This window comes from Scatophagus argus, chromosome 11, assembly GCF_020382885.2.
Source record: "Scatophagus argus isolate fScaArg1 chromosome 11, fScaArg1.pri, whole genome shotgun sequence".
In the NCBI taxonomy this organism is placed as follows: Eukaryota; Metazoa; Chordata; class Actinopteri; family Scatophagidae; genus Scatophagus; species Scatophagus argus.
The window spans coordinates 13,343,279-13,368,294 of NC_058503.1; the positions used below are offsets into that span (position 1 = coordinate 13,343,279).

At 41.2% G+C, this 25,016-nt stretch overlaps 1 protein-coding gene across 4 annotated transcripts in view; it reads right to left on the reverse strand.

Moving 5' to 3' along the window:
• Positions 1-25,016, reverse strand: part of pkp4 (plakophilin 4) — a 73,427-nt gene that overhangs the window by 35,445 nt on the left and 12,966 nt on the right. For 2 of the 4 annotated variants that reach the window (XM_046404072.1, XM_046404071.1), the window contains exons 2-3: positions 23,033-23,166; positions 5,496-5,608 (exon numbers count right to left, since the gene is read on the reverse strand). In XM_046404072.1, the coding sequence (XP_046260028.1) occupies positions 5,496-5,608; positions 23,033-23,161 (242 nt within the window). In that variant the 5' untranslated portion in view covers positions 23,162-23,166. Of the gene's footprint in view, positions 1-5,495; positions 5,609-21,755; positions 21,938-23,032; positions 23,167-25,016 lie in introns of those variants that run through there. The other 2 variants (XM_046404074.1, XM_046404073.1) reach the window with 2 other exon arrangements.

Here is a 25,016-nt window from a genome sequence, read left to right on the forward strand (position 1 = left end):
TGGGGCTCACAATTGCTGTGAAAGATGCCTGATATTGTTGTTTGTGGTTTCCTGGCGGGCTACCCCGTGTCATTGACTTTTCTTTTGGTGCACACACCGTTTTGACCCGGGAAATGTGAGATGTCTCTGATGAATCATCATCTCATAGGTTGCTGTATGGGTGAGCCTACGAACGATGGACGTATCCCATCCCACCAAAAAAGGGAGGAAGTGGAGGGTTTTTCCTGCTATTTTTCCATGACAGATAAAATGGATCACCTTTGGGAAATATATAGCTGGAATTATTGTTGATGCAAGGGGTTAACAGGACTTCAAACCAAAGTTTGGTAGTTTTGAGTGTCAAAATTCACAAAGATAGGTATGTCCACTGTGCCAGTCTCTGTTACTCACATATATTTTGTTGTTATCTTGATGATTAAATGTCAGTTTTTTTCCCCCCATCGCTAAACTGACAGAGCTCAGCGTTGGCAGATAAGCAGGAGCAGTCCACAGTGAGGAGCTTTAAAAAATCCACTATCGGTCAGCCTCTATTCCAGATGCATGAATCACGATTAATCAGGAGGCGTCTTGCTTTAAATGTATTCCCGAAAGTGACTTCATTTATTTTGTGATACAGAGCGACTGGAGGCTACTTACATACTTAGAATGGGAGTTAGTCAAGTCTCATTACTAAATATATTCAGTCATTCATTCAGAGAGCAGATCTTGATGCAGTACAATCCCGTTGCTGGGTGTGTATTAATAAAATGGGCAAAGGTTACAAAGTTTCTCATCAACTTCCTTAATGGCGTCTACAAGATAACCCCTTGTCACATAAGTAGAAATCCAACACGGGTGTTGACTAAACCTTCATGACGAGAACCTTACAAAAAACAAATAAATAAATAAAAAATCCCTGCAATCCAAGAGTCAATTTATACAGGATGCAAGGTAGGAATCAGGAATCACATTGTAGCTCTTAGCTTTCTGCTCTTAGCTTTGCCCTTCATCTTGTTAGATGATTGAAGGTTTTTCTTCCAAGTACTTCTTTGAATGCATTCAGTTCAATACAGTGCTGTTGTGGATGTCTTTCCAAATGTTGTCAAAGTGAAAATATGGAGGGGAAAAAAGTTAAATATTAAATTCACGTTGACAAATATTAGTTGACCATCATCAAGAGAACATTCAAGTCTTTGTGAGAAATCATCCATTTTGATTTTCTTAAATCCTGCCTTAGAATTTAGAACTTAAACCTAAAACGAAAAACGAAAACACCTAAAACTGAAAACTTAATTATGACCTGCAATTTTCAGAAAACAGAAACTTTAACTGTTAAATACTTGTACAGCTGAAGAAAATGAATAAAAGTATTCGTGAAAAGGTGCAGTTTGCTGTACCTGCAAGCTAATGCATTCCACTTAAGAGACAAGGCCTTGGCAGAAAAAAGAAAATTCAGAACAACAATGCCATGCCAACTTAAAAGCCACATGATAAATTCAACTTATATATGTGCCTATGAAAAGACTTTCTGACCTAAGGAAAGGAAACACCATCCATTTCCTAAGAGCCATTTTTCCAAGGCTGGTAATGACGACAGTCAGAGGCCAAGCAGGAGATCTTGCAGCAGTGTTCCCACCCTTTGATTGTTATATTATTACTATCAAGCACCTCATGGCGCAACTGCTGCTATTTTTCCATCTAAAGTGACAGTCAATGAGCTTCAAGAAGCACGGCTCCCAGAATTTTAATGAGCATGAAGGCAATTAAAAAGAGGAAGTTGGGCGAGCTGTGCTCCAGTGAACCATGGCAGATGAAGTAGAAGAATGGCCACCATAATGATGATGCACTGTGCGCGCTGCATGCCGAACGTCTGGCTGGATGAAGGCAGCGTAAAGTGATTGTAAATCTGCCGATGCTGATAAACAACTGGACTGACCATGACAGGACACTTTATTTCCCATCAAACCCTTTGGCTGGGTGGAGGTCACATCTTTAAAGATATCTGCCAAAGGTCAGGTTTGATGACCACCCCCGGTACACTTGTAGAAAAACGCAGGGGGTGGTCAACTTTGGGGGTGCCATGAAATGTAATGACTCCCATCAGAATCCTTTAGTATGCTGTCACCTCCACCGTCCTCCCACTGAGCTATTGAGCCGACCAGTGTGACCTCAATGGCTATAGCTAATCTTCATTCACACACAAATGTCCAGTGACGACCATTTTATTTGTCTTCTCTGACTTTAAAAAAAAGGTGTGAAAATGGTGTTGCTTGTTTTCTTTATAGAATCCCCAGGAGATGGTGGATGGATACCAGTTTCCCAGTGGGAAAAATGCATGTTTACATGTACGTGTGTCCCTTACATATATTTCTGAGAAGTTTTGTGGTCATTTGCATGCCAAAGACCCATGGCACAGAAGTATCTCTACGGCTACAGAGTCAAAGGAAAGTACTGCTGTTTGGTGCATCCAAAATAATTAAGTCTACTGAAAATTTAACTGAAAAAGAAACAGCATTGATTTTTTTGCTACAAACAATAATATGAGCAAAATAAACCAGGCTGTACAGCTAAACAGTATATTATTATTTAAAGTGAACAGTCGAAAACAGAACGAACATTTCAAATCAACTGAGGCCACATATCTCCTAACAGGTAACCATGTATGTTTTTGATCGACCTCAGGGATTAAATCAGCAACTGCTTTTTCATTTAACACATCCTTTCACACCCGAAGAATTATGAAGATCAGGCCAACATAAGAGACTGAAAAAATAATTTTCACACACAAAGAAATAACAACAAAAAACATAGTGATGTTCTTTGTACCCAGTCTAATAACCCCCAGTCTCCAGACCAAGTAGTACCAATGTGCTGAGTGTTTAACAGGGGTTTGTTTTTGTTTAAATAAACAACATAATGTTTTCATTAATAGCAAGACATTTTAGTGGTACGAAGTGTTTGCTTACTGCGCAGATGGAAGCTGTGCAGCTGTTACAGCCTTGAGCCTTGAACAACAAAGTCCACGAACTCTTGGGCTAACAAAAAGTACATCACTGCCCCTGAAGCAGGGACTTTTTGCAGGGTGAAAATGTACTTTATAACTGTTAGGAAAATGTAAAAAACAAAGGTGGGGCAGATAAAAAAAAAAAGCAAAACTCCTAAAATTATAGATTCATGTCACAGTGAACTTACAAAAGAAGGAAAAAGAAGGAAAAAAGACATAAAGGCCACCAAGTTCCTTGTCACTACTTGACAAATTAAATATCACATAAAGCTACTTCAGGCTCTACGCTGATCACTATGCAGCTGTATTATGAAGAAATAATTTTTTTTAAACAAGAAAAAAGAAATAAGGGTTTAGACTTAACATCGGTCATCCACCCAATATAAACAGACTGACATTGCCAAGCCTCTCAGCTGCCAATGAAGGATCAGTAAATTACGACAATGAGTTGAAGGCTACACAAAACAGATTTGTGTGCTGGTTTTCATTGTGGCCTGCACACAAATAATCATTTATCATAGGCTGTGATTAGACCGAGTAAGGAAAGACTGCTTTTCTTTCTGTTTTTCTAGTTTTTCCTTCTGAAATTAATTTTGTGGCCTCTCTGTGTTTAATGTAGATGCGAGTGACTATGGGACAACCACAGGAAAGCAAATGTGTCGCTTATATCTCCAAATATAATCACTGGTGTGGTTGGATACACTAAAGCTGAGTTCTAAAATGCAGTGCTCCTTAAAGAGGAAATGAAAGTAAATAGCCTGGCTATTTACTTTCATTTCCTGGCTGTGAATATTTTCAGAGAGCTGTCGTACAGACTTTTTTTTGGCAGCACTTGAAACAGATCTATACCTACACCTCTCTAAAAAGAAAAAAAAAAAAAAGGAAGAAAGGGGAAATGGACGCTCTCATTCTCACCCATGAGAACTGCAATCTGCTGGTGGTAGGTGGGCACTTTTTGCAGGTATGCAGGCTGGAGTGCAAGACTGCATCACACAAGGCCATAGGGCTCATTATCACAGAGCCAGAAGAGAGCACAGAGAGCCATTACAGGCCCGTTCAGACCAAGTGTCATATGCCCAGATATATCCCATTGTATCATGGTCCATTTGAGAACAAACACAGCTCAAACCTGGCATCAGAGTGCTTGCTGTAGCTTCACCAAGCCTCCAGTATATCACCAAAGTAATCGATACCATTAACAGGACTGTTACTTTCATACAGTATGAATATGAGTACTCAGAGATGAGATTCACTTTTAAGTCTCACCAATATGTCCTTATACGGGAGCAGAAACCTCAGAGAGATCAAACACAGAACAGTTTAACATTTGGGTAAAGTTTTATAAAGTACCCACACAATGTAGCACTGTGCTGTTCCATCAAAACTGCTGGCCCTGACTGAAGCAAATAAGCAAAAGCAAAAAAGAGCCATTATATTAACAGTCTCTGAAAAATCTGACCCTTAAGCAATCTCTTAAATGTCACAGTCTATTAACCTCTATTGTAATTTCCCTTGCCACTTTAAGGAATTTAATTTTTTAACCAGACCTAAAAGGTGGTCCACATATTACTTTCTTGATAAATGCAGCTACAAATGAAAATGGTGCCGCTTGAAAGGATGTCATAAAACGCACACACACACACAAAATATTTCAAACATTCTTACCATAACATTTGATGTAAAAAAGATTACATCTGTATATTTTAATAAATATTTTTAAGCTTGACACTTCATTATTCTGCTCTTTTATTGGCAGTCTAATCCACTCTGGACACCAGTACTGATTTTTATGGCCGTTACTGGTCGATTGCTGTGCACCCCTGCATCTTCAAATCACGTTAAGGTAAACCATCAAAGCCATGCAACAATATAAGAGCGGTGTAAGCCCTTCTTCACAGCAGGTTTGTGAAACCCATCAGGACATGTACGGGGTATTGAGCTGTACAAATGAACCTGACATGTCTGAGCCGCAGCAGACAGGACAGAATGTGTGGTCACTGAGGTGTGATGATCAGGCAGCCTAGTGCCGCAGCTGATGAAGTGGGAACGAGTTCCCAGAACAAACTCAGAAGCTCCACACTCCCTCCACACTGACAACGGCACTTCACTCAGCAAATAACACTCCGCTACCGTAGAGGGGTGTTGACAAATGCACACACACGCTGTCTTTGATAAACATAGGCTTAATATTATATATACAAAGTCAGATGTACACATTTTTATTTCAGCTTAACTTAAAAGTGGCCTGAGTCGATTAGACAGCACAAAATCCTGCACTGATGTGGCCGAGTTTCTCATGAGTTTAGATAAGACTGGAGGAGTTCTGTCCTTTTCAAAATTGCAAGACTGGAGGGGAAAACGTGTACATCTACAGTCCAATCAGACCTGACCACACTGGGATGCTCCATCACTATGCACATACGGTTACACTATGGAATATGGCCACTGCTGTGAAGGATGAAAAAGCCATGTGTTGGACTGTGGCTGTGTGTGTGTGTGTGTGTGTGATTACCTGCTGCTACCAGCGCCTGGTGACTCGGCCCCGAGTCTGCATCTTTCCAGCTGACTGGCCACAATCTGCCTCTCCACTTCCAGCTCCCTGGTTAGCCGCTCAAACTGGAGCTCCTGCAAATAAACACACACACAAAAAAAAGAGACATGAGACTGAGGGTCAGGAATAGATTCTCATCAGAGAGAGCTTTACGCGCTTCTATTGACAGATATGACAAATGTGAAGTCGATATGAGGGAGGCAGGTTGACAGTGTGACAGCTTGCTCCAACAGTGTTGTGCTTCATTGTGGCAAGTAGGTTAATGATGACACAAAGTAGGCGCTTAAGGCAGCACTGCAAACAAGATAATTCCAAACAGAAACATTTGCTCACAAGTAGCTTAAAAAATAGACACGGAGTACATTTCCGTACACAAACTTGGGTGTATGCACCACACACACACACGCTATATGGTATTGCTATTTTTCCAGCCCACACAGAGATAAGCACCACTTCAGTGGGTGATATTTAGCCTTGGTGGCACTGTTCCTATGGGAGTCGGGTAGAAATCAGCATTTGACTAATTATCTAGTCTGAGCGAGGCTATTACTTGCACAGCCCTCTCGCTCCAAGCACTGCATCATGACACTCATAAGACACACACAGGGTCCTTAGTACACAAAAAAAATGATTGCACATTCACACACTGATTTGCATACCTTAGAAATGCCTTTTTACTCACCCACACCACTAACATGGCAGTATAAAGAGGATCTGCTCTCCAGCACAAACACTAGGTTACGTTCTTGCTAAAAGGCCTCACTCACCATAACTCCTCGCCTTGCACTCTGCAGTTGTCCCTTGTAATGTCCATTACCATGGTCAATTACACTCACAGCCAGCTGCATACACACACAGACAGACACACAAAGCAGCTCTCAGCCTCTTTTGTGACCTGTCTGAGGAAGTTTAGTCACTCTATGGCACTGAGACCAGCCTACTTTTCACACCTACTCTCCAATGTTCCCTGAGGGCACATTGAAATCTCCCTTCACATTGTAGACATGCTCAACTCACCCCTCCCCCCAAACTACTGCTTTACACCCTCCACTGCTCTCCTCTCCCCTACCTCTGCTGAGGACTGCAGTGAGAAGGAGCATGCAGGAGGGAAAATTGTTAAGACCTATTTCTTTAATACAATGACATTTTTTCCATGTAGCCGCGATACCCATGCAGTGCCATGAATGTCCTTGATTAGATCTTGTGCTGCGCATAAGCACAAAAGATAACATAGACCTTTAATCACTATATATTTCTAAGGTGTGTAATGTGTGTAAGTGTAATATTAAGCGTAATACCCCCCATACGTTTACAATGTGTATTATTTTTATTATGCTACTAGTTACTTGTTTATAGTGTCCATACTTCAGTTGTAGTATTCATAATTTAGAATTCATTTATTATATTTTTATATTATATAAAATATTTTAATATTTCTTGCATGGTGTTTTAAGTACTTCTATTTTAGCCTATGTGCCTTATCTTTCCCTTTTAACTTACTAAGAGAGCCGTGCACAAGAATTTCTATGTGCCTGGACTGGTTGGTTTGTGCACAAATGGCAAATAAAAACCTTGAATCTTGAATCACTCATTCCAAAAAAATTCCAGTTCCAAGGTGCTGGATGTAAGGGGGGAAATGAACATACATATATTGTATAAATATCCTAAAAAAAAAAAAAAAAAAGACAGCCAGTTACAGAAACATCTATCATTCGTCTTCATGACCTGGCGGTGTGTTGGTTAAATGGTGTCAGTAAAAGGGAATAAAACCAATCTACTGACAAAATAATGCAGAATATGTTCACGACTTGCATTATAAATCTTTTTTTTTTCCAACAATAGCGCAACTAACAAAGCACCACTTATCTTCATGACATTAATGCATTTCCCGTGGAACTTCTCATTAAAAGCGTCCCAGGGGTTCCCAATGGAAAGTTTTTAATGCTAAGATGCAGCAAGACGCAATGTTTAACTTAAGCTGTGTAGAGGTTGATATCTGTTATAAAGTACAAAAATGAAAACACAGAAGTCAAACTTAAACTCCAAATCACTGAAATATATTTCTGAGTTTACAGAAATGGTGCTTTCTCTCGTACCTGTACTTAGCCGTGGCTGATGAGTCTGAAAATATGCCATGCCTTGGAAAATATTGATTGAATCAAAGAGTTAAACAAAGTAAATAATTAGAACAACTTCTCTGTCAATGTTATTACCTTACATTCACTTTGCAAGCACTGTTTGGCGTCTGGCTGTAATAACTTTATTCCCCCAATTTAATTAGCCTTTGAGCCCTACTTGCCAGTGGAGAAACACTTGAAAAAGCAGTGCAATTCCCCTGTATACCAAAAACGTATTGAGCATATAAGAATTTCACTCTCAGATCATTATCCCAATCACAAGCCAGTGTTAATAGACACACTACCCAGAAAATAGAGGAGGGGACCATCGTAATATCTGCTTAGTCCTGATTAAAAAAAAAACCAAAAAAAAAAAAAACCACACACACCCACGAGAGAGCAGGTACAGCTCTGGAAGCAGGACAAAGATGGACAACACTGATTTACTTAGAAGAAGAATTAAGCAATCAGTCCTCTGTGTGACACATTAACCCCCTACTGACAGACTTAGTTGCTTGAAAATTGCCAATTTCGAACCAATCATCCCCTTTTATATTCTATCTACATGTGACTTTACAGTAAAAATACTCAAATATTTTGATGCTACTTATACGCAGAATGTCAAGGGGACAAAAACATATACAATTCATGGGATGCTTTTGACACAAAATGCATTTTAAGGAACTGGCATTTATGGGAACATTACCAAATCCTTATGAAAGCCCACACAGATCCTGAAGGTCACTGACAATATGTCCAACTGTCTCACTAAGCCCCAGGACTGAGCCATTTTAAGTGATTAAAAAATGTGGCAGTGCCAGTCCAAGGATTGTTTTCCACAAGGGAGAGTCAAAAGACTGAATTATTAGGACACCATTTCTGCATATACCCATAAATGCCTTCATCATTTATGTATTTCTGGGGCCTGATGTGGCTTTTGCCCACTGCTGGTTCAGCACATAGAAGATAGAAGATGACTTTACAGAGAGTGCACACACGTTTATAAGAGAGAACATAGAATATGAGATAGAGAGAGACAAATCTGATATTAATCCAATGTGTGATTCTGACACCAATGTGCAACAGAGAAAGAGAAGTTAAGAACAAGACTGAAAAAGTGACAAGACAGGGGTATAAGAGACAGCGAGGAGAAAATATAAACATTCACACATTTAATTACAGTTCAGTCCTATTAGATATGGTGGTCTGATTAAAAACAGGCATACACATGAGTGTAAATGGGATAAATCAAGAATAAATTCACACACATGTAATTGTATGTTACACCATGTAACATACAACACACAACTGAACTTCAATAACTCATTGTGCAATAATACCCCACTTCCTAAGTGCAATAGCAATAACTTCTTACTGTTAATAATGTAAATAATTGTGCAGTACTTTAAATATTATGTGTGTTTTTGTACTGTTTATTTATTTATTTTTTTAAGTGTAAATATCCTCCTGTTTGTACCTTTATTTGCTATCCTTGTGACACTGAGAACTGTCCCACTGCAGGACTAATAAAGGTTTATCTTATCTTAAATTCAGTTTCACCCCCAACCTTGCATACACAGGTAGAATCTTGCATTGGTAAAGCTGAGTTACAGTCATGTATGAATGTTTCAAATGCTTATGGGAAAAGTGATTCTGGCTTTTAGGGGGAAAAAGATTAAACATGCAGTGAGGGACAAAGCAGGGCTTCCGTTATCCAGTAGTTACCAGTTTTTCATTGGAAAAATCTGTTGAAGCCTGACATATTTAAATCTCTCCAGTCACGACGTCCGGTAAAATTAATTTCCTTGTGTTCACAACAAACATGAAGCAATTTTTTCATGCTGTGTGATTACAAACAAAGGCAGAGAATTCAGCTTGAGTGACAAAGCTGCCTGTGGTGTAGGGTTTTGCAGTGTTGTGTAGAAAGGACTGGACAGAGCAGCTGCTCAGCTGCTGAGAGCCGGGGAGCTCTGGAGGGGAGAGCTGAGGGCAGAGTGGGGGCTTCTGGAGGAATAAACCCTCAGAGTCACACTGGATTCTGCTCTGAAATAGGTGTTTACAGGTGGGAGGAGAGCTCACGGTTCACTTTTTTTTTTTTAATACTTTTGTGATTGAAAAGGGTATTTATTTCTCAACTTCTCTGCAACTATGAGCCGCAGCTTTGTATAGACTACTGTAATTACAAGGGTAGCCTCTTTCATAGCCCTTGTTGATAACCGAATGGAAGGCAAAGGTAGTTTAGTTCATGAACGTGCAAATAGGAGAGGGGGAAAAAAGAAGTCTCTGGTGGTTGCTGAGTTTAGTCAGAGACTGAACATGCCAAAAAAAACAAAAACAAAACAAAACAAAAAAAAAAGCACAAAAAAAAAAACACAGCTTACACACAGACCCCGCCAGTGCCTGTCCTTGTCCAATAGTTTACGGCTAATGTACAGTAAGCAATACAGGCTGTTTGGGGCAAAAATGTGGAAACTCTGAAACAGAACAAACTATTTTGTTGACTATCCAAATGAAGACAGAGATTTCCTGCTCCTGCAAATGTCACTATTCTTGGCCCACCACTTATGTGCCTTCTTTCTTTTAAGCTCATTATCCAATTGTTTTGTTTGGCAGCGTGTCACCTCCTCCAGTCCAGCAACTTCATTTAAGGCAGCAGTTCTCATTATGTAGCGCTACATGCAGGCACAACAGATATAAGCAGCTATGCCTTTTTTTAAGGTTTGACACAAAAAAGTGAGCTGGCTTTCAGTGCTGCTGATTAGATGTTCTGTGATCTTGATCAAGCACAGCAGAAAGAGACATCTGTTGCTAACATATGGCACAGAGTCTCTGTCACTACTGATACTCAGTGTGCATGCCCTCCCTAAGTTTACTGTGTTCTTACTGTGAAGAGGCATGGAAGCAGTCTGAAGCATGGAGCTCTGTACTCTCTTCTACAAATTGGTGACAGCCCTGTTTTCAGTTGTAGGGTATTTGTGTTGTTGCATTGTTTTTTTTTCTAAGTTGATTTCATTAAACTAAATTATTTTAATTTTTGTGAGGATGGCTGACACTTTTGAGAACGAGGATGGAAGAATATGGGGACCTACTCTGTGCAATCTAACGGCTTCCTGTCAAAGTAATGTGATGATCATTATTTTTTTTCATGATTAATCAATTTGTCAATTTAGCTTTGACAATCAGAATACTGCCTGACTTTTTACTTTGTCATTGTCTTTCTTATGAAAAAACTTTTTTTAAGCTTTCTTTCTCTCATGCACACATTTCAATATATCCCTTATTCTGCATGACTCATTAAGACTCTTATGAATATGGATCCAATATGTCCATAATTAGCTTGCGATAGCACAGAGCTATGTGCCAAAATGAGCCTCGGTCTGATGAAACAGGGACAAGGATCACACTCATAAGTAGGGCTCATATTAGCCATGGAGAGAGAGTACTCATTGCTCTGTGTAATTCATTGCATTTTCCATGCTTGGCCCCTACACAGAAAGGGACACATCTATTCAGCATAATGATCAGACCGAGCACAGCAGTAATGACCATTAAACAAGGGATATGCTTATTTAACGGGTGCTAGCTCAGCCTTGGTCAGTATCAGGCTTAGCGTCGAAAGGGAAGACAGGGACAATGGGTGGTCAGCTTTCCTGTACCAACAAGGCCTCCAACGCTTTTATTTGCCATTACAATTAGCCCGTTGGGTCTGATCTGCATGTAGTCCAAGAGCTGATTCAGATCCTGTTTCACTTGTGTCCTTCGGCAGGTCCTAAAGAAACAGATGACACATGGCAGCAGACCACGCTACCAATATACAGGCTCCCTTGTCATCTTTATGGATGCTGACAATACAAGACTCATCTGAAATGCCTGAAGTGGCTTGTGCCCGGTGCTGGTTCAGCACATAGACTGTGGTGCAGCATAGATAAGAGAGGCTTAGGCACATATAAACCCCAAATGTCATACAGCTTTATTAACATACACTGACCTATACATGCACTGTAAACTACTACTGTACTATCACGTAAGTAAATTAAATACGAAGTATATTTAAATTTACCGATGAAAGTCAGTACTTTGGCATAGACCAGAAGTCAAGAATCAAAGAAAAATCAATATCTACAAAGATTATTCTTAATTTATCATCTTTTAAAAACACATTTTAATGTATTAATTACCTTTGGTCGTATTTTATTTTTGACCAGACCAGCTGTTCCAAAGACAGATTTCTTGATTTGCAATAAAACTAATTGCAAGTAGAAACCCCCCAAAAGACAGGTTGCTGACTCTGTGGTAAACAAACCTTCCAATCAAGCCAAGCTCTTCAGCTGAGATGTGACAGACTGTCTGCCGTCTAATAAAAAGTCTCTTCCTAGCACTCGAGTTTCAAACATCTTTCACAAACTAATTGGTCAACCAGCACACTCTTGAATTGTAGCTAGCTTCCCTTAAAAATTCATTCAATTGGACAAACACACAAAATTCTGTAACCCAAAATATATTTCGGTGTGTTTTCCGACTACAACTTGCATGCATATCTAATGCTTTGTTGGGTATGTTTGGGTGCATGAATTCAAAGATTGATTTCTCAAGATTTTTCTCTCGTGAGTCAACACAAACTCCTCTGATTGATTTTCAAGTGATTTTCCAGAAATAACACTCTCGGTAGCAAATATTCCCACTCAGAAGGTGGTTGCTACATTTTGAGTTAAGGATTAAAACATCTACATCCTGCTCAAAATTATTCCACTTGATTACTGCTGTCTACTTGTGAGGTCCAAACAAATGTAACACACAGTATTCATTTTAAGCTAGTGTACTTCACTAAACATATACAGAGATCCGTGATGATATCTACCTAACTGGCATATCTGCACATGAAAGCATTTTCAAGTAATGTACGACTCGCCATGAACACACCCTTGTTACTGAACAGATGCATTATTTCCCCTCCTGGCATAAAACAAGAACTCGACAACACAACACATGCCACATACACTGTATGATAGATTAGCATAATGTCACGCGTTGCTGGTGATGTGTGAAAGTGTGCTTGGGATATTCTTGGTAACTCAGCATCTCCCTTTATATGACAGAATAATAACTGAGAGGTATTAATCAGAGCAATCTTTGCCTAATCCTTTATAGTGTTGTGTGCAAATCCCACTATTAATTAAGACCTGAGATCTGATTCTTAATAGTTTTTGCAGTCCATGTGAGTTTGTTTTACAGTGTGTTTTGGTAATGCTATGATTTGGGTCTGGTCCTGGAAAGAAAGGGCTGCATGTTCATAAGTGATGTTCAAATTCACCTGGTATGAACTAGTGCAGATGGCACTTTCTCTTAACCAAAAATGGGGACTCTACCAGAAATATGTTTGTTCATTAAGTGGCAATGAGGCTTGACAACTCTGCATCCTCGCTGCAGCGTGACAGACCGATTCCAATGAAAGCCTGACAATGCTGCGCAGTGGGAGAATGACAGCAGAGGTTAAAGGATTTCTGCAGCAGCAGGAACAGAAAAGCAGGCCTGAGGTGTGAGCGAAGAGAACAGGCCTCAGAACAGGCTGTGAGACCAGAACTGAAGGAACCACGCAGTGCAATTACTTACATAAACTGCCACAAAGTCACCTTGTTAAAATTCTAACATCTGAGCAGCATCATGCCACCATAGCAGAATTAGAATAACCATGTTGGATAGAAAGGCATTAAAAAAGCAGCTTGCTGAGCTAAGAGAGCATTCAGCTGCAGGCATAGCTATAGGTGAATCAGAGGGAGAAAATTGCTTTGGCACCCACAGCTGCACCACAGCTTTTATACTGTATAAGCTGATAATGTGACAAGAGGGCACAAACAGAAAAGTGAAACATCATTCACTCTCAGATAATGGAAAAGCAAGTTTACAATAGAACATAATTTCTGTCAGGATTTCTGTTGTGGCATTACAAGCATTTATAACAGGAAACATGCAAAGCTACTAAAATGACTTTTGGAATTCTTCTATCGAGAGTAAAATGACATACTGCAGTTGTATACACAGGCATGGAGTTTAAGGTCATAGCAGGATAATACTGTTACAGAAGCTCATGAGAAATGTGATTTTCTGGCGCGGATCTGATTCATTGGCTCCACATATCCAATCATGGTTCGCACCATGGCGACCTCAGTGTTGTCCCAGTACATTTTTGCTGCGTATGATTTATGCTCACCACCTCATGTCATCACTGTAAGCAAGGCACTCAGGCCTTTTTAAAGAAATCCTATATATGGATTGCGGGGCAGCCATGGTCTAGAGGTTGGAGAAGCTGCTTGTGACCTGAAGGTCACCGGTTCGATTCCCCAACCAGATGGGCAACAAAAATTTGGGTGTGGTGGAGTGATTAGTGCGAAAAATGCTACCCCGCTCCATCAGCCGGCTGATGTTCCCTTGAGCAAGGCACTTAACCCCCAATTTGCTCCCCAGGTGTTTCACTGCATGCAATTTGCTGGGTGTTGCATGTGTGTTCAACTACGGATGGGTTAAATGCAAAAGACAAATTCAGTGTGTGTATACTGCCAATAAAATGATTCTTCTTCTTCTTCTTCTTAGATAGAAAATTAGCTTAAGAAAGACTAGTATGATCAAAATAATGTGAGAACAGTCTTAAACATTTTCACAACCAACAAAGCGATTGAGACATGAACAGTACTCCAACAACTTCGTAGAACACGAAGCATTAGGTCATAACGTTAGCTGCTACACCCTATTAAAAAGGTTCCGGCTATGACAGCGTTCTCCAGACTTCATCACTCCAAAAATAATTTTACGTTGGTGGTGTTTCAGATAAAACCCACTGCCGACACAGATGAGTAAGACCACTGAGAACATTGTTTCCCCATGTATTTCAACATGAAAAGGAAGCTAGAATTTGGCTTGATAATTAAAATGTCATTTCAGAAACTGTCACTTGTGTGGTGAACGCTATTTAAAGAACTGTCATCTGCTTTTCCAAGTGCAGCAGCTGGCATTTGCCATACAATAAATTGACAAAAGATGCAACACTGTCCATAACAAAGACATGGAGGATATACCATGCGAGGGGCAGCAGAAAAGAAAAATCCTATCAGTGTTCAAGAACAGATGCAAGGATAAGTTAAAACTTTTGTTTCCGTGCACAAAAAAATGCTAATTCTTTTCTTCTTTTTTTGGAGGATTTTCCCATTTATTTGTTCATCCTGTTTGGCTGTCTTGGCTTGTTCAGTACCAAGTACTAAGACACCAAAGTGCTACAGATTATTTGGAGCCCTTGTTGGTGAGGTGTGACTGGCTCAGGTGATTTAAGTAAACAGAAGGAATGAGTTGGAAACTGGTGCCATCCCAAATCAAAGTAAATGGTTTTACTGTGCCTCATTAACATTGACAGTGTGACAGATATAATTACACTATAAAAGCACGATTCATGGACTATTAACAGTTCAAGTGGAACCAGCTAAACGTGGCATCATTTCAAATTATTTACAAATCTGAAGTCCTGTGTAGCAGTGGACACAAGTCCTCCTAAAAAGATTCCTGGCTTCAGATGCATGGCACACCTGGATATTGTCTTGGCCCATGTCTGCAAGATACTGTTAGAGCAGGCTTCTAAAAGCTGTTTGTCTGATCCAACAGCATCATCTCATCATTCACTCTTTTTTGTATAAAAGCCCCGATTCAAAAATACACAGCATAAATCTTTTGTACATTCAAAAATCCAATCTTTTTTATTCATTCACCGCATCTTTTTTAAGTCTTTGCAAGATCTAAATTTTGTACTAGACCTGCTGTCGTTTTGTGCAGCTACAAGCTGTTGAACTCCAACAAAATGTGATTCTGCTGATAACAATAACACCAAGGCATAGTGGCAGTAAATGAGGACAACTCACAAAATCAATCTGTGTGTTCCCGATTGGAACAAAAAACCCAAAAATGCTGCAGCAGTGTAATCACACAGCCAGTGCAATTCACGTAGACCTGCGAACATACAGTTCCTCTGAGGGATCAATAGCATTGTGTCAGACAAAAAGAACACTGCTCGGGGCCAAAATGAGGAGAATAAGCAATCTAGGGAGTGTCAGTCTGGAGGCTGCTGTAGGGAACAAAGACTGCAATGACTTGTGTGATTACCGCAGGATCAGTCATTTAGAGAAACTCATCCGAGAGACGTTTGGGCAGAGGATGATACAGACTTCATTGGTGAATCACCCAGTCAACTACCTAAACTTCCTCAGTGGGCATACGCCAGTCCAAGGACAACCCAGCAGTATTTACTGTGCCTCCACCTTCCCAACTCGTACTCCCCAGTGACCGGGTCCTCTGTGTGAGCTGTTGACGGTGGCAATGATTATAGTGATAATGATGATGATGACAGTGATGGTGATGAGTATTAACAGGCTAGTTTCAGGGAGATCTCCCGGGGCTGGGTTCAAAACGACAGCGCTGCGCTGTGCCAGACACACACACCACTCCTTTGACATCATGTCACATTGAGAGCAGATTTTCTCCTCTTCCTCTTTTCCTTCTTTTCTGTTTTCCTCTGCGTTGACAGCCTCCTGCCAAAGCGCTTTAGAGAACCATTCACAGGTGACAGCCTCTCTGACTCTGCCTCCCTCCATCATGCTCACACTCTCACTCCTGTCCTTTTCCCTTTACTCACCACCGTCCACAACCCTCCCTCTGTATCTGAGTGTTTTTTTCTCCTCTGTATATCTGAGTACTCTCCTTCACCTGTATCCCTCCCCTCTGAATCTGTCTCACTCTTTCCCTCTCATACTTGTTCTGCTCCCCCATGGGGTAATTGCTCGGATCCAGGCTTCCATTTTTATGACTATAATCGAGGGCAGAATGCTTATGCCTCTAGATTTCTCCTTGCCTGTGTCATATAGGCAGCACTAGGGAGAGGAAGGCAGATAAGACCCTGAGGAGTGGAGAAAATCACTAGTCGATTGTAATTAGAGTCCTAATTTTGCCTATGGAGGTGGAATAGACGCTATCGCCTGCAGACAGAGAGAATTTAGCCTTTCTGCTGGGCTTATGGCATGGAAATGCATGATGGCAAAAACACTACCTTGAAGCTTCGCCCTGGCCCAAATTATTAACTCCATAAGCTGGGTCACTTAGACAAAGATGACTTTGGCTTCATTAAAACACGACAGAGGCTTGCATCAGTATCTCAAGAGGGTAATATTTCAGCCAGCTCATCGAGCCTTTAAGAGGGTGCTGGAGTTGTCGCACTCAAAGCAAGGTCAGCTCATGGGCTTTAGAAAGAAGGCTGGAGTCTGCCTGTGTGCGTCTGTGTCTGACTTGGATAAAAACCGGGTCACAGAGTGTAACTCACGTTTGCCATGGAGAGGCAGGAGGCAGGCAGATTTCTCATGTGTAATGGACTCCAACAAAGTGGGAAAATTCCACTGTGGTGCTTTGTGAGAGGCAGTGTGTTGAAACATCACAGAGCGGCACGCCTAAAAGGCCCTTTTTGCCAGGCGTGTGGTACATATAAGCATGTCCAGGCACAGCTAATAACAGAATTACTCTGAAGGCAAAGCCTCATAATGGAGGAGGAAAAGTAGCACAGCAAAACACAGTATTTCCAAGGGTAAGACACCACAATCTTGATACTAGAAATTATCTGCTCAATAGCACTTTAAACTGCAAGGACTAATTTGACCACAAGATTATGTTTATGTTTGTGGGGGAAATCTCTCTACAACACAGAAAGGGCCAAGAACCTCCTCTGAACCTGTCGAAAGCTCTTACTCCCTGCAAACACATCTAAAGTACAGCCCAGATTTCGCAAAAAAAGTTGGGGCACTGTGTGAAACATACAAACACAAAAATCGACGGTGACAATTTGCGACTCCACCCATGAAATTCATCTATTGAAAACAGTACCAAGACAACAAAAGACAGAGTTGTGGAATATTAAAAAAAACACCAATTTGTAATATACCACAAGTAAACAGGTTCAGGTAATAGGTGACAGTATCATGGCTGGGTTTGAAAGGGGTTTCTTGCAAAGGCTCAACTGTTCACAAGCAAGGATGGAGCAAAGTTCCCCACTTTGTCAAACACATGATGGACTCAGGAACAGTTTGCAAAACCATCATCTGTAAACACAATTTGTTTGCAAATGGCTGCCTTCTGACTTAATTTTTAGACAGCATCCCAACCCCTTTGGCACTGTATCTGCCAAATAAAAGGCCCTGCAGTTGAACTGGGTTTCTGATCATGACCCTTTTTAGTAGAGAAACACAAACAGAAAAACACATGCTAGAACACGTTGCTGCTGATAAATGTGACAACAAAAACACAACTGGTTCCAATACTCTGGACACACCTGAAGTGTTGCTGGATTGCTGGATTTTAGCCAGCTGTGTTACAAGATACAAACAAGAAGTGGCTCAAGAAAACAGCTTTAAATGTTGATATCACTGCACTATTTATAACATTTACAATTTACACTATCAACACTTGACTTGTTGCTATTGTTACTTGCCTGTCAGGCTTTGCCCTCCTGTTTTTTAGCTGTCAAATTAGTTGTATGCGTACACATACTTTGCCAATAAAGCTGATTCTGATTCTTGTAATTTTCTGTGGCTGTAAAAATGCAGTGTGCCTGGGTTAAGTCCTGACATTTCAAGTCAATAATCCTCAATATACCAACTATACGTAGCCGGTTTAATCTGCAACAGTGTTCGAGCTTGTCAGGAAGGCACAAGCTTCGTCACTCCCCACCATCCCTCCCACTATTTCCATCTCCCCGTGCCTACTGATGCTGTAACACAAACATAACTAAAATAGGCATACTGAGAAGCCATTGAAGACGTGTGTACATTAAGGGGTGCTTGGTGAGGATCAAATCAAAGCTGATGCAACTGAAAGGCCCACAGTACCTGCAGCTATTCCTCTCCTGGGAGATGTGGTAGGAAGCAGAGATGAGGGCAGAGTGATCAATGAGTTCCTCTTTAAAGACCTGACCTCACACTCACTGATGTCTTCCGTGTGGGTGCTACAGTCTCCCTTGCTAGACAGCGCGAGGGCTCCTGTATACTAGTTTCAAAATCAAATCACATTTGTTTTGTTCTCGAAAAGACTGTTGAATACAGTGCTGGGTGCAACTGCCAGGACACTCCAACATCTACATACAGCATGTGCATTTAAACTTGTACAGAGAGACGTCTGAATGGATGTTGAAGAAATGCTTTAACACGTAAAAGAAAAATTCACTATATGGACAAATGTATTGGGACACGTGACCATTACACCAAACAGGTCTTTAATGACATTGCATTCTAAATACACAGACAGCTTTGCAGCTATAACAGCTTCCACTCTTCTGGGAAGGCTTTCAACAAGATGTTGGAGTGTTTCTGTGGGAGTTTTTGCCCATTCATGCATTACAGCATTTGTGAGTTCAGGCACTGATGTTCGAGGAAAAGGCCTGGCTCACAATCTCTGTTCCAGTTCATCCCAAACATGTTAGATTGGGTTGAGGTGAGGACTCAGGACAGTCCAGTTCTTCCACACCAAACTCATCCAGCCATGTCTTTATGGACCTTGGGACACAAAGCCATGCTGGAATAGAAAGGTGCCTTCCCCAAACTGTTGAGGAAGCGTGCCATTGTCCAAAATGTCTTGGTATGGTGAAACATTAAGAATTAAGGGGCCCAACCCCTGAAAAAAACTGCCCCATCCTAATACTTTCATCTATGTAGGACATTTCGTTAATATTAATGTATCTTCTTAGCAGTAGATTGCTCTTGCCCAACAGTTTGCAACAAACTGCACCTCTGCCCCCTACTGAACTCCATTTATGACTTGTAAATTTCAGCTGAAGAAAACTGTTATGTGTTCTGCTGCTGCATAGTATTTTAACCACCACACAGAAAAAAAAATGTCCACAAAATATCGCACATTGTCAAAAAGGCAGTCTCCTAGTCAGGCAATGATATGGCATTTTTTTTGTATGCATGTAAATGGCCACAGTGTTAGCTCAGGAAAAAAAGCTGTCAACCATTTTATTTACTGAACAGTCATAAAGTGCTGATGGCCAAGTGGTTTAAAAGCCACTTGATTGAACGTGGCCATCAATACACTTCGGTATGAGTGAAAGTGGCACTGAACCTGTATCTGCACTCCTTGTAAGGCATAGTGGTTACAAGCATGAGCTGAAGGGACTAAAATGAAAAATCATAACGTAAGATGCACTAGTATCCAGCTTAAGGGTCGGGTTATGCTAGAAAGGAACTAGCTGATATGACGAATTGCCCGACCCTGTTGGAAGGAAAAAGTGTTGATAGTCGTTCCTCACTTGATAGTGAGGTGAAAAGCCTGCTGTCGTAGTGTAGCGGGGGACATAATAACCTTTTAAATATTGAGTTAATCACACACATTGTTTGGAAGGCATTATAAAAGTTGCAGTTGGTTGTTAACATGAAAACAGATGGGAGAGAAGTTCAAACTTTATTTTCTCTCCCCTGAACACCTGGCCAATGTTGGTTACCAAAACTGTTGGAGGCTGCCCAGATTTATCAATATATCAATTCAATTCATTATTCCAAATACTGTTCCAAAGCAAGGGATGCACAATACGGCATGGTTTCGCCAAGGTCCAGTATCACCAACAGTGATACAGATGCACACATTTACGAGGCAACACATTGGCAGTTGCTGAAGGAGAGGAGGGTAAATTAATCACAATTCAAATGTACAAAACAATGAAAATCAAAACCAAACCTTTGCTCTTGCACTGTTTTTAAATCACTCTTTAAATCAAATCATGGCAATTTGGACATCACAGAAAGTCTTGACTTCACCAATTAACAGCACTGCTTATATCATTCATGGATGATTTTTCTGTACAATATGTCAAAATTATAACAAAAATATTATAAATGAACAAAACCTCATGTTATCAAATTATAACTGAAAACAAAAGGGTTTTGTAAACACTAACATACCACTGTGATACAACCACTTTGGGACCTGATCAATAATAATACCGACTTATTGCATTACTCTATCCAACACATTAAAGCTGTGAAATCAAATGGAAACCAGACTGACAGCAGAGAAGATTCATTTTCTGTGAATGATGCATCAAGAAAGCTAAGAAAACGTGCCGTCACATTTCACATTGTCACATATGGTTGGTGTGACTCGACAATGAGGCAGCACCTGACACCCGGCAAAGCAGAATGATGACATCCATGTCAGATTCCATTAAAATCAATCATACTTTCACTTAAGAATCACCTTGAGAAGGCAAACGGCTCACAATTTTCAGTTTTAAAAAAGACAGTCAGAAAACAGATTTCCAATCAGACTTTATGACCCTATGCAGTAATAATAAAGAAAAAGTTAAATACATTGACAAGACACACCAGAGAGCCGTAAATGCTGAATCCAAAGAAAAGGCACAGCCTCGCACTGCTTCAATTACTCCTAAGATGAAACAGATAAAAAACTGGGTCTTACATAATCCTTGAAACAACCCCGTAGGTTAAATTAAACTTTAACAACAGATAATAAATACTGAAGAGAGGAAATATGTAAAGTTAATTCTGAATTACAACACGGCGTTTGTGTCAGGCTTGAAAATTAACACGTTTGTGATTCTTCAAAGCAAGTAGGAATGTGCAGAAAGTAAAACATTGACATTTAAGCGCTTAAATGGGGTCTGTAATGACCCATTATGGATGTGACATCCAGATGGTGGATCGGCGCTATTAAAGAGGCACAGAGACAGGACTCTAATAAGCAGGAACTGCAGCACAAAAGAAAAAAATTAAGCTCGTTGGAAGTCATAAAAAAAGAACGAAAAGAACGGGAGAAGACACAAGTCAAAGCACGTTCATACACAAGGAGCAATCATAAGATGCTGGTGAAACTGTCCTTGTTTGGGCATTTGGGCAAAGCCTGTGCTGCTGTAATTACAGCAGTGGCAGAGACTAAAGTTTAGTAAGAAAGACAATTAAGACCAGAAGCAAATGAGACAAGTGAAGAGACGGGAACCGTGCAAAGAAAAGGTAGGGGAAAAAAAAGGGACAAAAAACATAAAAGATAGTAGAGCCATAGAGTAAACACTTACCAAACACCCCGTCATCCTAAGCCCCAGCCCTAACCGCCACCACAGCTACAGCACAGCAGGCTTGCATGTTTACATCGACAGCGAGATCCCTCGAAGGTCTGCCTCTCAACAATCACAGGAAAGCCTCACGCAAAAGCACGGAGGAGATGGGAAAAAAAACCCCACAATCACACAAGCCAAGTCTCTGACCTCCTTCATCTTTTTACTCTCACTCACCCTCTGGTTTGCGTCTCCAACTCAGTTAAATACTGAAGAGAAAGATCATTTTACAGTCTCTACTCTTTCGCAGGAATCCCCTCTGAGGCATGTCTTCAGCCAGTCGCTGTAAACGGCAACGGCTCAGGCAGTCTACTTGCTCTTCCTGCTTGCCTGCATGGATATCTGCTCTAACCGGACGAGCCACTATGGAATACTCTCGGGAAGGAAGTGACATCGACAGGTGTTCCCTCCTTCCTTCCTTTTTTGCTCATGTAAACAATACCCACCTTCCTGAAGTAAGCCTAAATTGGACTTCTGTGAGCCATTCAATAACAACCAGATAATAAAAAGAGAAGGCATTTAATTGATATCAAACCATAGCTCAAGTTAAGTATCGCTCAGGAAAGAGATAGGTACGCCAGATGTCACAGAAGAGAATTAACATCATTAATAGTGAGCTAAATCTCTTTAGCCCAGTTTGGCCTGTGTTGGATTCCCAGGAATATGGAGGGCTGGAGAGAAGCCAGAGAGGAAAGGAGAGAGAGAGTGAGTGTGTGTGTGTGACAGAGGGGAGTGTGGATGAATCACAGAGAGAAAGGCATAGATGGAGTGAGTCAGAGGGCATGTCCCTTACAAAGGCTCACAAACCCTGCTGGAGATGATCTTCCTGGTTGCATGCAAGCCAGGCCATGGCTGCAGGCCATAAACAACCAATAGTCTCCTGGTCAAGCTCATTCAGTATTTTTTTTTTTGCAAGACAAAAAAAGAAACGAACAAAGTCCACTCTGACCACAGTTCTGCTTCAAACAAAAAAAATCTTTCCATCATCCCACACACAGACAAACAACAACTCTCTGCTTGCACTCTGTGCTGCAGAGGTAAGTTATATGATTACAGTGACAACAGGGTGTGTGACGCAAATTTGCAGACACACACTGCCCAGTGGATTTCTTCTCGGCAAAATGTAAGTCACCAGACAGTTTAGCGTTCTATAAATGTCACGGAGTATATCATAAAAGCTTTAACAGCGCCATAATATGAGAGATGTAAGATACGCTCTTAGTCAAGTAACACACTACCTGCTCTTTGACAGAGGCCAGGATGTTGGTGGCGGTGTTGTCAGCCTCCATGTTGCGGCCAGCTGAACTGTCGCGGATGGTCAGCAGAAGCCCCTCCTCCGTCACTGGGCTCTGCTCAGGAGCTGGCATTCCTCCTGTGTGGACAAAAACACACATACACACACAAACACACACACACCATGAGCTGGTCATCACAGGCGCTCTTCTGTAGGGGGGAAAAAAAAGACAAGAACACACAGAATCTTGTACACACATACCAGACTAGGTGGATGCGTGTGCAATCACACTGCACCACTCCTAGACACACACATACACACACACGGGCAAGTGATGAAGAGTGACTATCAATGGTCACACGCCGCCAACACCAGGAAAACACAAACGCACACCCACGCATGCCATATGGCCCAAAGAGAAAAAGGCTGTCAATGTTTCATGTCTGTGATAGTGCAAATCAATGCCATATGTCCTTGAAACAACACGCAAGTTAAATAATGATCTGTGTACGTAATAAAGTCACATTAAAAAACACAACACAAACAGAACGACAGCCAACGACTCCAGTCAAGGCGCAAAACAAGACAAATTCAAATCCTAGGAATGCAAAAGCTGCCCTAAGGTGCCTAACATATACAGGTTTGTAGGTAAGACGCAGGGAAAAGGCTGACGGAGATGAGTGACGGCAGGCCTCTGGAAAAAAAATAAAACAAAAAAACAAGTCAGACAGAAGAGATAAGGGGCTCTCGGTCTCCTTCGCACTCTCCTCTCTCTCTCTGGCCTCTTCTCTAGGACTGATATGAGAAACTAGAACGAATAGTTATGGTCTCATTATATCTGTTGACAGGAAGAGTGTCAAGGGAACGCAGCTCAAGGTGGATCCATATTTACTAGAAGGAGCCTGTTGAGCCAAACAGGGCAGCTAAAGGCTGTGATGGCTGCCTTACAACTATGGGCTGCAACAGCAGACAAAAGCAAGAGATCTAATAATGCAGGATGTATGTGGCTTTAGGGAAACGGGGATTTTACAATGACTTTTACTGCCTTACAGATCCACAGCCACCGTCCCCACCAAGATACAACCATAAAGGCATATTCCACCCGTTGCTTTCTAAACATATCCTGACCTACATGATTCACTTTTACTTTTGATTTACTAAATCAAACACCAATTGCAGTCAAGGTGATGAATGTGGTGGCGAGACATTTTTTTTTTGGACATGTAGAGGAATATTAGCTGCTAAAACCACCATGAAATAACCATATGGTAATTTACAAAATAGCCCTGCCTCTAGCAACTGAATACTCCCTCCATTAAAGTGTCCATTACAGGATTCTTAATCCATGATGGAAGCCCGTGGGTGACTGGAAGACCCGATATGCAGTAGCTTTACTGAATGAGTCAATTTCTTGTCATCAGACATCATTTTAAAGGGTTAAAGGTTTATGCACTTTCAAGTACAAGCACTCACCAACCTGAGTCCGTCTGCACACACAGATGAGTAAGGAATCATTTTGCTCAGGCCGACTGCCAGTTTGTGTGAGCTGGCTGGGTTGTTTACAGTGAGAACATAAAAGTTTTTGGCCAGGACTGGGGCAGTTGGGGGGCGGGGGGGGCATGAAGTACGTGGGAGGTCCCCCAGATATTTAGAAGAAACATGACCCTGAAGTATTCTGGGACTCTGTCACCAAGGCCGCGTGAGCATTTCAAGGTGTCTGAGCTGGACCGAGGAATGTGCCAACCGTGGTGTAGAATGACAAAGTTTTACTACTACTAAGTATGTTCGCCGCACAGGATATTCCATGTATCCCCCTTGTCAGTCTCCCAAATTCCTTCCCTGCTCATTCACAGTATTGCAGTGTACTGCCCTGACTCCCACCCACCTCTCTGCAGCCTCTGAATTAAGAACATGGCACTTGATTCCCAGAAAATACGGCAACAGGAAACGGGGAAAAGCTGTTTGAATTTGACAGAGCTCCACCTCCT